The 13,783-nt window shown below is 37.8% G+C and overlaps 2 protein-coding genes across 3 annotated transcripts in view; one reads left to right on the forward strand and one right to left on the reverse strand.

The window, feature by feature from the left end:
- The window catches only part of LOC120225274 (usherin-like), a 54,526-nt gene extending 50,234 nt beyond the window's left edge, over positions 1 to 4,292 (forward strand). The window contains exons 10-11 of the mRNA XM_039223522.1: positions 244 to 465; positions 2,660 to 4,292. Coding sequence (XP_039079453.1) covers positions 244 to 465; positions 2,660 to 2,749 — 312 coding nt within the window. The 3' untranslated portion in view covers positions 2,750 to 4,292. The remainder of the gene's footprint in view (positions 1 to 243; positions 466 to 2,659) is intronic.
- A 1,051-nt stretch (positions 4,293 to 5,343) lies between these two features.
- Positions 5,344 to 13,783, reverse strand: part of KCTD3 (potassium channel tetramerization domain containing 3) — a 59,811-nt gene continuing 51,371 nt past the window's right edge. For both annotated transcript variants that reach the window (XM_039223520.1, XM_039223519.1), the window contains 4 exons: positions 12,251 to 12,347; positions 8,976 to 9,160; positions 8,754 to 8,892; positions 5,344 to 7,103 (listed from right to left, as the gene is read on the reverse strand). In XM_039223520.1, coding sequence (XP_039079451.1) covers positions 6,545 to 7,103; positions 8,754 to 8,892; positions 8,976 to 9,160; positions 12,251 to 12,347 — 980 coding nt within the window. In that variant the 3' untranslated portion in view covers positions 5,344 to 6,544. The remainder of the gene's footprint in view (positions 7,104 to 8,753; positions 8,893 to 8,975; positions 9,161 to 12,250; positions 12,348 to 13,783) is intronic.

Here is a 13,783-nt window from a genome sequence, read left to right on the forward strand (position 1 = left end):
GCCAAAGCGCTAGTGCATATATTCTGGAAGCGCTAAGAACACTGGTGTTTAGCACCGCTATTAGTTTATCACCTCACCCCTACCAAAAAGCCAGGGGCCGTGGCATTCCAGATAAGCTGTTCTGTAGGAGGATATGGAGTGCTCCCTTCATTGATAATGTGTGACACACAATTTTCTGTCCTATTTCAAGTCCATTTTTTTTTTTTTTTGGACAGTAATCGCGAACAGCAACTTTCTTTTCAGGGATTAGCTGATACCAAAATTCCCCGGGCTGGGACACCCGTCAGTATCAGGAGCAACCGCAGCATATCAGTCCTTCGGATCCCAAGTCAGAGCCAAGTAAGCCAAACCTATTCCCAAGGCCCCCTCCACCGCAGTGTCAGCCAACTCATGGATGTTCAGGACAAGAAAGTCTTGACTGATGACTCGCTGTGGGAAACCATCATGGGCCACGACAGTGGGCTGGTGAGTGGATTTCCTTATCCAGAGCCGTAGATCACCCCCCAGAAGCATATTGGCAAAGGGGTGGCATGGAGATTTCTGGCCTCATTGAATGCTGCCTCCCCGCACTCTGCATCCCTCTGACCATTTATTTACCCAAGTATTTTGTAATGACCTACTTACTAGTGTTACTAAGTTGTTTGATGAGCCAGGTAGAAACTTTGTCTTGTTCTTTTTGCAAACATCAAATGCTTAAAAAAAATTCATTGAGTAGTTGGAGAGACAAACAGGCTATACTCTATTAATTTGGGCAAAAGACGACTGGGAACATTGGAACTAGTCTATAAGAAAAAACTTTTAAAAAGTGCATCACCTTTTTCTTTCTGGTTTATGGTTAGAGGAGAAAGTCTTTCAATAGGTTCAGTGGTTCTTTTCCAAAAAACTCAGAAAATCATGATAAATAAAGGTATTACTGTTTGTGAACTTCAACTTCATAATTTCAGTCCAGTGGATACAAATAATTTACTCATTGAAAGTTAACCTTATTAATATCTAATAGTTGTTATAAGTCCCTAGAGGCTGAAATGGATAGAATCCTATGGTTTTTACCAACCATCAACCTTCTGCATTATGCCAACTACCTAGACGTCTGCTGCAGAACTATTCCTTTGGGATAGTTCGCTAGGAATGATAGCCAGCTAGGAACTCAGGGACTCTGCTTACTCTTTTGGGGCAGAATGATTCACCTCCATGTCTTCCAGCTGTCTACTTCGGCCTTTACAGTCTTCCACTCATCTAAGTACTCACCTTTGCTGAAAAGTTGAGGACTTCCATGAAGATTTTCTTAACTAATGGCAAGTAAAAAAGCAAGTTTCCTGGCTCCAGGTTCTAATCACAATGAAAAAATGCAGTCTTGGCTTGTTCAGGACAGTGATCTACAATGTGCATTTTATTTTATTTAAAAAAAATTTTTTTTTACATTTATTTATTTTTGAGAGACAGAGTGAGATAGAGCATGAGCAGGGGAGGGGCAGAGAGAGAAGGGGACACAGAAGGGGACTCCAGGCTCGGAGCAAGCTTTCAGCAGAGAGCCTGACGTGGGGCTCGAACCCACACACTGTGAGATCATGACCTGAGCCGAAGTTGGACACTTAACCAACTGAGCCACCCAGGTGCCCTTACAATGTGCACTTTAAAATTGTGGGCCTGCTTCATATTGTTATGACTATCGAATTCCACGATTCCATTCCAGATCTAAAGATTCTAAATGGCAGGAATAAAGGAATTGTTAATTGATCATATTTGACATGGAAAAGGACAAGTTTACAGGGAACATAACACACAGAGGGCTTGGTTCCATGTGTGTCCTTACCTAAGTATACACAGTGATTTTTTTGATGGAATTGGGATCTTAAAACCATCATTTGATAATAGAAGCCCCATTCCTCACTGTTATACTATATTGACGGTTTTGCTTGCTTTTGACAGTACTAGCAATAGATAATATGTAAATCAATTTAGTGAAAGGTTTTGAAGATGCAAAACTTGGAAAATAATCTGTTCATTATCACCTTATAAACAATATTACGAGCCCTATTCAATACATACCAAATACAGTAAAAGAGGGAAGCACAGTAGCATGTATTCTTTCTCTTCTGCTGACAGTTTGAACCAAATCCCTTTTTTGTGTTTGTTTATTTTTGAGAGAGAGAGAGAGAGGGAGAGAGGGAGACAGAATCTGAAGCAGGCTCCAGGCAGCACAGAGCCCGAAGCAGGACTTAAACTCACAAGCCATGAGATTGTGACCTGAGCCACCCAGGTGACCCCAAACAAAATCTTAAGTATATAAATGTATATACGTGTGTGTGTGTGTGTATAACATCCGTAAATATAAATATAAAATAAAATATAAAAATATAATCTCCTCACTTTAGAGATGAGAAAACAGGTTTAGAAAGTTAAAATATGGCCCTTAATAACACTCAAAGGACATTTTGGATTAGTCCATAGTTCATGTGAACATGTGACCCTTACAATAAGGTAAACTTGAGGCAGGACAATCTCAAACCATGCCTTAAAGTTTTGAGCATAGGATATTAGCCTTTAACAAAATACTTACTGATTACTTTTTATATTAAATTGATACCACTATCAATCGATGGCAAATATCAAAGGGATAGCAAACATCCTAACCAATGATGATTGGCTTATTTTTCAGTATGTGGATGAAGAGGACCTGATGAATGCCATCAAGGGTTTCAGTTCTGTGACTAAGGAACACACCACTTTCACCGACACCCACCTGTGAAAGATGGAGACTCCGAAGACGTAAAACCGAAAGGTGGGCCCTATGCCCCATCCCGACTGGGTTATCACTGACTGACACCCAATATATGCTAGAAAGATCCATTTCTGGTTATTCTATAATCCTTCAAAAAAAGAAAATGAGGATTGTTTTTGAAAACTGTTCTTCCATAATAGAGGTCTGCTTTTCCGGTGGTCTGAAATAAGGGGTACCATCGAAATGAAAATACTTACTTTGCTCTACTAAATAAGCTTGTAATTTTCACTTGGCTCAGACAGTGACTCCACTGGTTAAGTGGACAAACAGGGACAATTTCAAATTGGCCCACCGTTGTTACATGTAAGAAACTAAGCAGTTCTTCTGAGAGGACGTCACTGCTGCTCCTTTCAATCCTTTATTCCCATGGAGTGACACAATCCTGGAATAAACAGTAATTCCAATGATCACAGCTACACAGTAAAGTCCTGGTTTCAGGCCAAGCTGAATCAGCTAGAGAAAACCAAACTGCGCTGGTGGATTCACACTGAGCTGAAAGCTCAATGTAATTACCGTGTTTAGGGATAAGTATGCACTAAACTTAATTTTTTAAAAAAAGTATACACCAGCATTTTGACAGAGCACCACATACACTTTTAAATCTCTGTTCCTGCATTTGTGAATCTTGTGAAAATCTAAGGACTACAGAGCTATTCACCACATATTTTACATCGTTTTGAAACTCCAATCAATACTTTCCATAAAATTCTGTCAATTGACCGTGTACACGGGAATACTGACATCGTCAACTTAGCACCTTTCCCATGGAAACCGCTGTTCTATTTGCAATATGTAATTAGCCTGTGGAATTAAAAAAGAAGTTTTGTGCTCCTTCCAGCTTTGCAAGTGTTTCAATTAACATTTGTATGTAAACACAAGAGGATACATGAGCGTGTATCATCATATGCATAGCGTATATGTCTATTACTTTGTACTATAGCCCTTCATTTCAGAGAACTTGCTATTTCAGCCCTCGAATCACAAAGAGCGGATGATACGCCACAGTCCAATTGCCACGGATCAACATCTTCTAGCATCTGTTCTATTTGGACTACAAAGTCATTGGTGAAAGTCCTAGACCAAGAAACATTTTTTTCCAAGTCATCAACATTAAATTAAAGGTATTTGTTCTTCATGGAAAACAATGTAAAAAATACTGTCTTCCTTATTCTTAAAAGGGCTATGTAATGATTCCAGGAAGTTACTTTGAGTCTATAGGTCACATACACAATTGTCAGACAATATTTTGCGAGCTAATCCAGAGGTAGGTGGATTTTCCCACGGCTAAAGTGGCAAAGATTTATTACGTTAGGGATAACCCTTGTTCTGCCTCAAAACAAGTCAGATTGTGAACTTTGGGGGTGCTGAGGCTCTAAGCCAGTCTGTGGAAGAACAGTTCCTCAGACTGACCAACTCCTGACAAATCTTGCCAACTCTAAGTTTTCAGTGTATCTTATGCTTATCCAAAAATCATGTTAGCATCAATACAATTCAACTTGAACAACCTGTAAATAAAACAGTCCAGATGGAATAATTCGGTGATAAGGAGCTTATATTTACAACTAACACATAAATAACAATGATAAGGCTGAACCCATTTAAGAAAATAGGATGCTCTTTATAATCTCTCAACTACAAATGTACATTAGAATCAACTGTGGTACTTTTTCCAAAGCATGAGTAACACCCACCAGATTGGAGGGAGGTCTGGGCAGATGGGCATGTATAGTCTGAGGTCATTCTGATGTATAAGCCTAGATGAGAAAGCCAGGAACAAGACCATAGGCTCCTGAAAAAGGCAGCACAGGTTCAAAAGTTGGCTCAGTAGCTGACAAACTTTGTGGCGAAGTATTTCTCCTAAGTGGTCTCCTCTATGAAGTGAGGACAGCAACCGGTATGATGATACTTCTGAGTACTCCTCTGAAGTACCGAATTACTTAAAAAACTCGCATCATGAGAATCAGGATTCTGTTCTCATTTTTCATTGAACACAAAGTATGTAGATTCATCTCAATTTTTTCCTTGGGTCACAAAAACCCTAATGAAGTAAGTACAAGGAAAACACTTAGGCATAGCAGGGATAATCTGCTCAAGGTCACAAAGTTCAGTGACAGAGTCGACTCAAAACCCGTGTCCTAACATGAAGGTTCAAACTCCCGTAAGTGAAAGAGATAAAAAAAGATTTGACTCATAGTAACCCGTGGTATGGTGGGTTGCCTTTCTTTGGGATTTTACTCTAGAATAGTCTACCTTCCCCCCTCCCCCGGCCTTTTATGCTTGTTAAAGGTTGGGCAAATACTCAAAACTTCTTTCATTTTCTTACTTGCCCCCAAAACTTTTACAGGACAGTGATAATGAGAAAGAAGGGTATGGAGAGAATTACAAATCCATAATATGGAAATTATGTTTGGCCTAATATTCTCCCTCCATGATAATGCACGTTAGCTTTACGTTAAGTTCTCCCCGCCCCTCCCCTTTCTCACTGCAGGGAGAAGACATGAACAAACTCACGTAGGTTTACTTCAAACAGGCTTTCTATTCCTTAAATAACAGAGAACACATAGTCTTAATCATTTTTATTAGACTTAACTGATAAATAAATACAAGAGGACTTGTGAAATCACTAGCAATATAGTAAACTTTAAAGGATTTATTTCGGCTTCACTCACTTAATATTTCTTGGAATGGGAATATATACATTATTCACCAATAAACGCTTAATGCTTTAAATTTACAATTACCCTATTTGCAGAAACTTGAAAATTATGCCAATTAAATGAAAAAAAGTACAAAAATTTTTTTGTTCTTGCAATTCGAAATATATTTTAAAATAATATTTTTACAGCAGCCAAAACCTTTAACCAAAAATTGAGAATTGCAGTTTCACACGCTTAACAAAATGGCAATGTTCTAACTTGATTATCTTCATTATTAACAGTGGGGGGAAAATATGGTGGATCCTAAAAAAAAGAAGGCAGACTAACAACTAGTACGGTTTCCCTTCCGGGCACTCAAAGCTCGGTCCTGGATTATTATTGTTACTTCACCTGTTCAAACAGACACCCCTCCAAACTTTAAAGGAAGTTAAAAATGGATGTTTGGTATTAACATGGGTGATGCTTGCTAAGACTTACGAACTCCAAAAATGAGAATCAGATAATGATCCACAATTAAAAAAAAGAATACCCTAAGGGACTGACTACTATACAGTGTTATCTGGTGTTCAACATCAATAGTGTTTTTTGAATTAGATGATATTTTTTCACAAACGTAGCACCTCATTAAATATCTGGTAAACACTTGGCAATCACAATAAGTGCTAGGAGACTAAGTTCCAAAGAGAATTAATGGGATTCGCTTAACATGACCTTGCAAGCCAGACCTCAAGCATTATGGGGGTTAGGAACGCACTGCTGGTCCCTGTGCCCTCAGAGGATGCTTGGATGTGGGCACCATCTTAGTCAGACTTGGTACTTTGCTTCCAACATCCAGAGAGTAGTGAAATATTGAAATGGACTTTTTTTTTTTTTTTTACAAACAATCTTGTTAAATGTACTTGTAAAACTAAAAAAAAACTTTCCAAAAGGTGAAAAGAGATACAATTATTTTATCTCCCTACTCCAGGTAATTTCTGTTTAAAAAGATACTGAATGAACTCCAGTTTTAATTTGTAAAGTTTTGGCGTAAAAGCTAATGTACTGAAATCCAGTAAAGTTTTGAACTTTCGTCTAAATTAACAGAACTATTCATTCTGGTAAGTTTTCACAAGCTGTACTCTTGACCCGAAGAATCACTTTTCTTATGCCGAGGAGATGGCGTGGTCTTTGTAGGAGACGGGGACGCGGTGCCTGGGGAGTCCGTTCCTCCATCCGAAGTACTGGGTGAGGACGCCAGATGCGGAACTTTCTTTCTTCCAAGGAACCCTCCTCCTTCAAATCCCCCTTTCTTCCTTAACTCCACTTTATTTTCATTTTCTTCTTCTGATGACCTTTTCTTAGATTCTAGACCTTCAGCTACTTTATGCACTTCCAATCCACTCTCTGGTTCTCTCAAACTTTTTGTTTCTGTTCCAGGAGACTTTCTCTCCGATACACTACATTCCCCTGTTGCCCGCTGTACTTCGGCCTGTATTGGACCCAAGTTACCATTTTCAGGGACAGCTCGTTCTACATTTCTGTTCAAATTAACAGTCTGGAAGTCCCTGTAACTGTGAAAGCTCTCCGTTCTCCTTGCTCTTGCTAACAAAGGACTCTCTCTGTAAGGCCTAACGGAACCATAAGTAGCTGCTTCGTGGATGGTTTCATGGTGCTGGAGCTGGAGGCTGAAATACAGTTATTATAAAAAAAATTACAGTTCAGATAACTTTCTGGGATTTTTCAGGGGCACATCTCATTAATTAAACTATAAGGAAAGGATATTATTTAAGTATATAAAGAATGCCTATCTTTATTTCTATATATAAAAATGTACTTATTAAGTACTCTATATTATGGATTAGTGTGTGTGTATGTGTGTGTGTGTGCTTATCTAATTACCAATGCAAATAATAACATACATATATTCAGTGAATCTGAAATTCTGAATAGCTGAAAAAAGCTGGGAGGCGGGGGACGAAACTTTTAAAACCTATAGGGAACCAATATAATTTAGTATTTGGTCCTGGGTTCAAATTTTGGAATTTTTGAATTCCAAATAAACGACGCCACTGTATCAGAAGTACAAAATAACCAAATGTAAGCTTTGAGAGCTGACGTAATCACTTTAATATTTCCCTAAGGCTACAGGAACAAAAATTCCATACACTATTCAAGGTGACATGTGCTTTTTCTAATTTCCTTTGAATGAACTCCTGATCACATAACAGGCATCCAAATTGGCAGCAATTCACAAAGTTAAAGGGAAAAAATATTTTTAAAAAATGTTTTTTTAAGTTTATTTATTTTTGAGAGAGAACGAATCCCAAGCAGGTTCCACGCTGTCAATGCAGAGCCCAATGTGGGGCTCAAACTCATGAACCGTGAGATCATGACCTGAGTGGAAATCAAGAGTCAGCCACTTAAGCATTTGAGCCTCTCAGATGCTCCTGAAAATATATTCTATGAAAAGAACCAGATATGCCTGCAGGTGAGAAATTTAGTAAAATGTTTTAAGAAAACTGAGTATCAATAAAGTCTGAATTAAAGATATGCCTCGACGAGGATGTGGAGAAATGGGCACCCTCCTACACTGCTGGTGGGAATGTAAACTGGTGCAGCCCCTCTGGAAAACAGTATGCAGGTTCCTCAAAAAATTAACAACAGAACTCCCCTATGACCCAGGAATAGCACTGCTGGGAATTTACCTAAGGGACACAGGGGTGCTGATGCATAGGGGCACATGTACCCCAATGTTCATAGCAACACTCTCAACAATAGCCAAAACATGGAAAGAGCCTAAGTGTCCATCCACTGACGAATGGATCAAGAAGATGTGGTTTATCTATACAATGGAATACTACATGGCAATGAGAAAGAATGAAAGCTGGCCATGTGTAGCAATGTGGACGGAACTTGAGGGTGTTATGCTGAGTGAAATAAGTCATGCAGAGAAGAACAGTTACTGTATGTTTTCACTCATATGTGGAACAGGAGAAACTTAACAGAGGACCATGGGGGAGGGGCAGGGGAAAAACAGTTGGGGAGAGGGAGGGAGGCAAACCATGAGAGAGTCCTCAATACTGAGAATAAACTCAGGGCTGATGGGGGTGGGGGAGAGGAGAAAATAGGTGATGGCCATGGAGGAGGGCACTTGGGATAAGCACTGGGTGTTATATGGAAACCAATTGGGACAATAAAGTATGTTAAAAAAATAATTTAAAAAAAATGCCTTGAAAAATGATGCTTTCAACAACTATGTGATTACAGTATCTCAGCCAATTTTCCCAAAAGCAATCAATTCAACTACTCATACGATCCACAACTCTGTACCCTACCTAGAATTTGATTCGCGGAGACGGCTGTGCTGAACCACAGAAGTGGCTGGACTGATGTTAGGAGTAGCACAGCGAGATGTGCTCAGGTCACACTGATCCAGTAATTTGAGTAGCTCTTCTTCAGTTGGACCACCTACGTCTAAGGAAAACACACACTCGTTATCATCACTTATGTCAGAAGCTGATCACCTTGTGGACAAACAACTTTGCTCATGGACCTACCCTTCTCTTCACTTTTGTTGACCATATCCATCGCGGTGGTCAGATCCCACATCTGAATGCTGCCGTTTGTGTGGCCTGTGAACAAGTAGCGCCTTGGCCTTGAGCCCATCCTACTGGAACCCTCACATTCTCTCACTGTAAACGAGGATATTGTTGTACAGTCAACAGCCTGGATCTCACAGATTCTGCAAAAGATATTGTATAGTTGTAAACCATGGGGACAAGTAACATGTTGTAATTCAGAGTTTTGAAATTAATTGCTTATTAGCAAATTGGAGTTAAATATTTTATATATATAAAACAGATCTCAGAAGTTCAAGACAAGTCACAGAAATAAGATTCAAGCCTTGTTTCTTTGAGTCTAGAGAAAAGGCTGTTATAAAACAACATATTTAAATAATTATGAAATAACACAAATAATTTAAGCCAACCTTAAAAAAAAAAAACTCCAGGTAAAAACCTTGATGGGAACGAATTCCTTAAAAGGAAGCTACAAAACTAAAAAGTTACAAACTAAAAAGGCAGAAACAAAGCAAGTAGGTAAGATACTGGAAAAGATCTTGAGATGTCATTTAAAATGTATGTGCAAATTAAAAGTCTGAAACCAGAAAAAAAATGTACAGTTGTATGGAGAGGTCTAAGTAGTATCCTCCACTAAGATAAGATTCGTAACTTTTTAAAACAATCTTTTTAACTATTGCATTGGTTTCCATAAAGGATAAAAGAACCTAGAAAGAACAATTATCAGTTATCATTTACATTTGACAAATAAAAAAATACAAGGACTAACGTCAGCAAATAATTTGTCAAAATCGTGTAAGAGTTGACTGAATTATGCTTGACTGAATTTTTTACCCCAGACTACTACACAAGGAGGCATTTCAAAAAAAAAAAATAATAATAATAAATAAATAAGTACACAAATAAATAGTACCAGGCAAATGCAAGGTCAGAAAATGAAGGAGGAAGGGGAAATACCATTCTTATCAGTGTGAGAAACACGGAGTACGAAGCGCAGCTGAGCTTCCCGGCAAACACGGCAGAAGACGAGGGAGAAGGTTACGTACTGGACACCCGCATCCAGTGAGAGGCCATCCTACTCATTCCCTACCTAAGGGAAAAGCTTTCAGTATTTCACCACTGCGTGCAAAGTTTACTAGAACTGGTTCTGTAGGCATTATTATCAGATTAAAAAACTTGTCCTTTATTTTAGGCACTAAGATTCTTTTTTTTAAGCCATAAATGGGTGTGGAACTGTCAAATAGTTTTCCTCTTCTTAATGCAGTGAATTATGTTTATTTTTAATAATACCTATAAACTAATATAAATATTTTTAAAATCTAAATTACTGTTTACATTTAAAATCAAAATAAATCAAAATATAAACCTATGTGCTTGAAAATAAACATGATTTTGTTTTTTGTTTTTCCTGTGGGCTAGATCCCTTAGAATTCCTTCTTCTTTTAAATGCTGACAAGGTACTGCCCCTGCCCACTTGAAATAAAACCTTTTCATTTCACTTCTCAGTATCAAAAATCTGAATGACTTAAACAAAAGCTTTGCTTAGCATCAGCCTCATAAGGGGATTTTTTTAATGTGTATTTATTTATTTTGAGAAAGCTGGAGGAAGGAATGGTAGAAAGGGGGGGGGGGAGAGAGAGAGAGAGAGAGAGAGAGAGAGAGAGAGAGAGAGAGAGAGGAGGGAGAGAGAGAGAATCCCAAGCAGGCTCCGTGCGGTCAGTGCAGAGCCCAATGATGGACCTCAAACTCACAACTATGAGATCATGACCTGAGCTGAGATCAAGTCAGATGCTTAACCTACTGAGCCACCAGGCACCCTATAAAGGGCTGGTTTTCTATTTAATTCTACAGAGTAATTTCTTTTCTTTTTATTTTTTTTTTAACATTTATTTTTGAGAGACAGAGAGGGACAGCGTGAGCAGGGGAGAGGCAGACAAAGAGGAAGGCACAGAATCCGAAGCCGGTTCCAGGCTCTGAGCTGTCAGCACAGAGCCCGACAAAGGGATCGAACTCACAAACTGCGAGATCATGACCTGAGCCAAAGTCAGACGCTTAACCGATTAAGCTGCCCAGTCACCCCCAAAGTAATTTCTGATTATTTTTATAAGTACAACTCTTCCTAAGGAATCATGAAGTTAAAATTTACCGAATTTTTTCTGTCATGCAGAGACTGTAGATGATAACACCCTGCTACTGTTTAATATAACAGAAGAGGGAGGACATGAGAACCGAACAAGGAAAGGAAATACATTGTTAGAGGATGTTATGCAGCAGTTGTAAGAAATGTTTGGCGGCATCTTCACTAATATGCAGAGAAAATGATAAATCAGTGATTTATAATATTTCTCATGATAAATTTTGATCTCTAACTACATTAGAGGCTTCTAATACACTTTCCTTTAAAAAAAAAAGGTGACAAAAGTAGTTTAGAACTTAAAAATCATGCTCTAGAATCAATTCATTTAACAATTGCTGATGACTATATGCAAAGAATTTTGATGGAAAGAAAATTTATCATCTCCAAGAGTTTATTCATTAAAATATTAGGAAATGACAATATGCTGAAGAGTAACAACAGCAGTAGCATTAGTAACATTAGTATGAAAATCCATAACCTCCCTAATGACTACTAATACGAATTCTACCTTTTTTACTTGTTTGGCATGCAAAAATTTTTGTTTTTAAAGAAAAGAAATGTACAGCTCAATATGTCTGAGGTTTGACTATACATATATATATTTGAAAGACGTACAATTTCAGTCAAATGTTAAAAGGGGAAACTAATTTCTATTGGGCATCTGTTAGTGTCCAGGCCCATGAAAGGTATTCCTTACAAAAATGAGTTTTTAACTCATTATATCTTATGACATCCTTCCAAGGTAGCTGAACATTATTTTATAAACAAACTGGAGGTTGAGAGAAACAAAGTGACAAACTGAATTTATACAGCTAGTAAGGGGAAGTGCCAAAAACAGGATTTAACTCAGATGTCTGCCATCAAATTCATGGGTTCTTACTCTGTTACACACCCATCCTTCTTAATTATCCACAGGATCAGTGAAATAAATAAATCCTAGAGGAAATGTACTAAATATACTGTCTTAATTTAAGCTAAGAAGATCACAAGATAATGACTAAACTTCTTTTTTCAACAATCTGCTTCTGGTAGTGCTCTTTTATCAGTGTGCCAAATTACATGTTTGCTTGTTTTAAAACATAAGTGACTTCTGAAAACAAATAAAGCCAAGTTTTACCTTTTCCCAGTAGATGAGAGTCTTACAAACAGTTTGTTGGTGATGGGAACAACTTTCTGGATAAACACCTGTTGATCATCTCGTTCTCCAAAAGGCCCTTGGGTCAAAGAACAGACAATGTCAAAAGAAGTTAACTGAAATCCACTGGTTTCACTGAACAAAAGACATGTCAATACTAAAACAAAAAAGCACTTTTCACACATGACCTTTAGTCCACGTCCAACTCAGACAGAAAAAACAGTGCTGCACATACTCCAACTCGCAGTAATCATTTTTAAAAGAAATATATAATAGTTCAAATTTGATTTTATGCACTAAGGCTATTAAAGCTGAAGGCATTAGTCTGCTGAAAATGCTACATTTATACCACCAGTACAAGACCTGTTCAAATACAGGCTCTACATCTATTATCTTTCAGAATGTGTGCCATTTCTTACAGCTTTAGAAAACGTACATATAAATAAAATTACTTTATGTATGACTTTTACTCTTTCTTGAAAAGCTAAATGCAAAATCTTAAGAAATAAAGGGTAACTTTCTTAAACAGAATTTCATTGGGGCGCCTGGGTGGCTCAGTAGGTTGAGCATCCGACTTCAGCTCAGGTCCTGATCTCACGGCTTGTGAGTTTGAGCCCCACATCAGGCTCTACGCTGACAGCTCAGAGCCTGGAGCCTGCTTTGGAGTCTGTGTCCCTCTCTTGCTGTCTCTCTCTGTCTCAAGAATAAACATTAAAATAACAATAATACATAAAAAAATAAACAATTAATTAACTAGAAGAAGCCTATTGTATCCCGCATGGTTTTCAATCTAAAAAGAAAGATTCGATTATTTTTACTTTCTTGTACTTGGCAAAGCAGATAAATGGCTCATATATTTTAGAAAGATTCTGAAAGACATTACAAAAAAATGTGTTTCATGGAAAACATAAAAACTAGTAGTTCTTGTTTCTCATCATTCTCGTTAGCTAAAATAATACCAACTCATCATTCACAAAAACTATGTGATGTAGGATACAATTTCATCTTAAGTGAATCATACCTAATTAATAAATGGGACAATAACATCTTGATTAGTCAGCAAATACTTACATTATGCTTACTGTGTGTCACAGTAAATGCTCTGCATGTAACTCATTTTAATCATCACACGTAAGAGATACATTATTATGATCTCTAGTTTACAGATGAGTAAACTAAGGCACCAAGAGATTACTTAACCAAAGCTCTCAGAGGTCCTACCTAAAGGAACTGGGGTTTAAACCCAAGATGTCTGGCTCTTCACTAAGCTATGCAGTTGCTCAGCTACTTGACAATTTTCTGAAGTCTAATTCTATTGAGGTGAAATGAGAGTCCTCATTTAATAACCCATAACCAAAGTCAAAATAGCGATAATGGATAAAATAACTAGGAGTAAGGACTCTGGGACTTTTCTTTTTCTCAAACTATCTTCGTATGAGTTGCTTACATAGCTTAACTCTTTGTGCCTCAATTCAATTACCCACACTTCCCCTCCTTAAAGTTTCTCCCTCTCCT

Source organism: Hyaena hyaena, unplaced genomic scaffold, assembly GCF_003009895.1.
Source record: "Hyaena hyaena isolate Hyena2069 unplaced genomic scaffold, ASM300989v1 scaffold_1361, whole genome shotgun sequence".
NCBI classification, from domain to species: domain Eukaryota; kingdom Metazoa; phylum Chordata; class Mammalia; order Carnivora; family Hyaenidae; genus Hyaena; species Hyaena hyaena.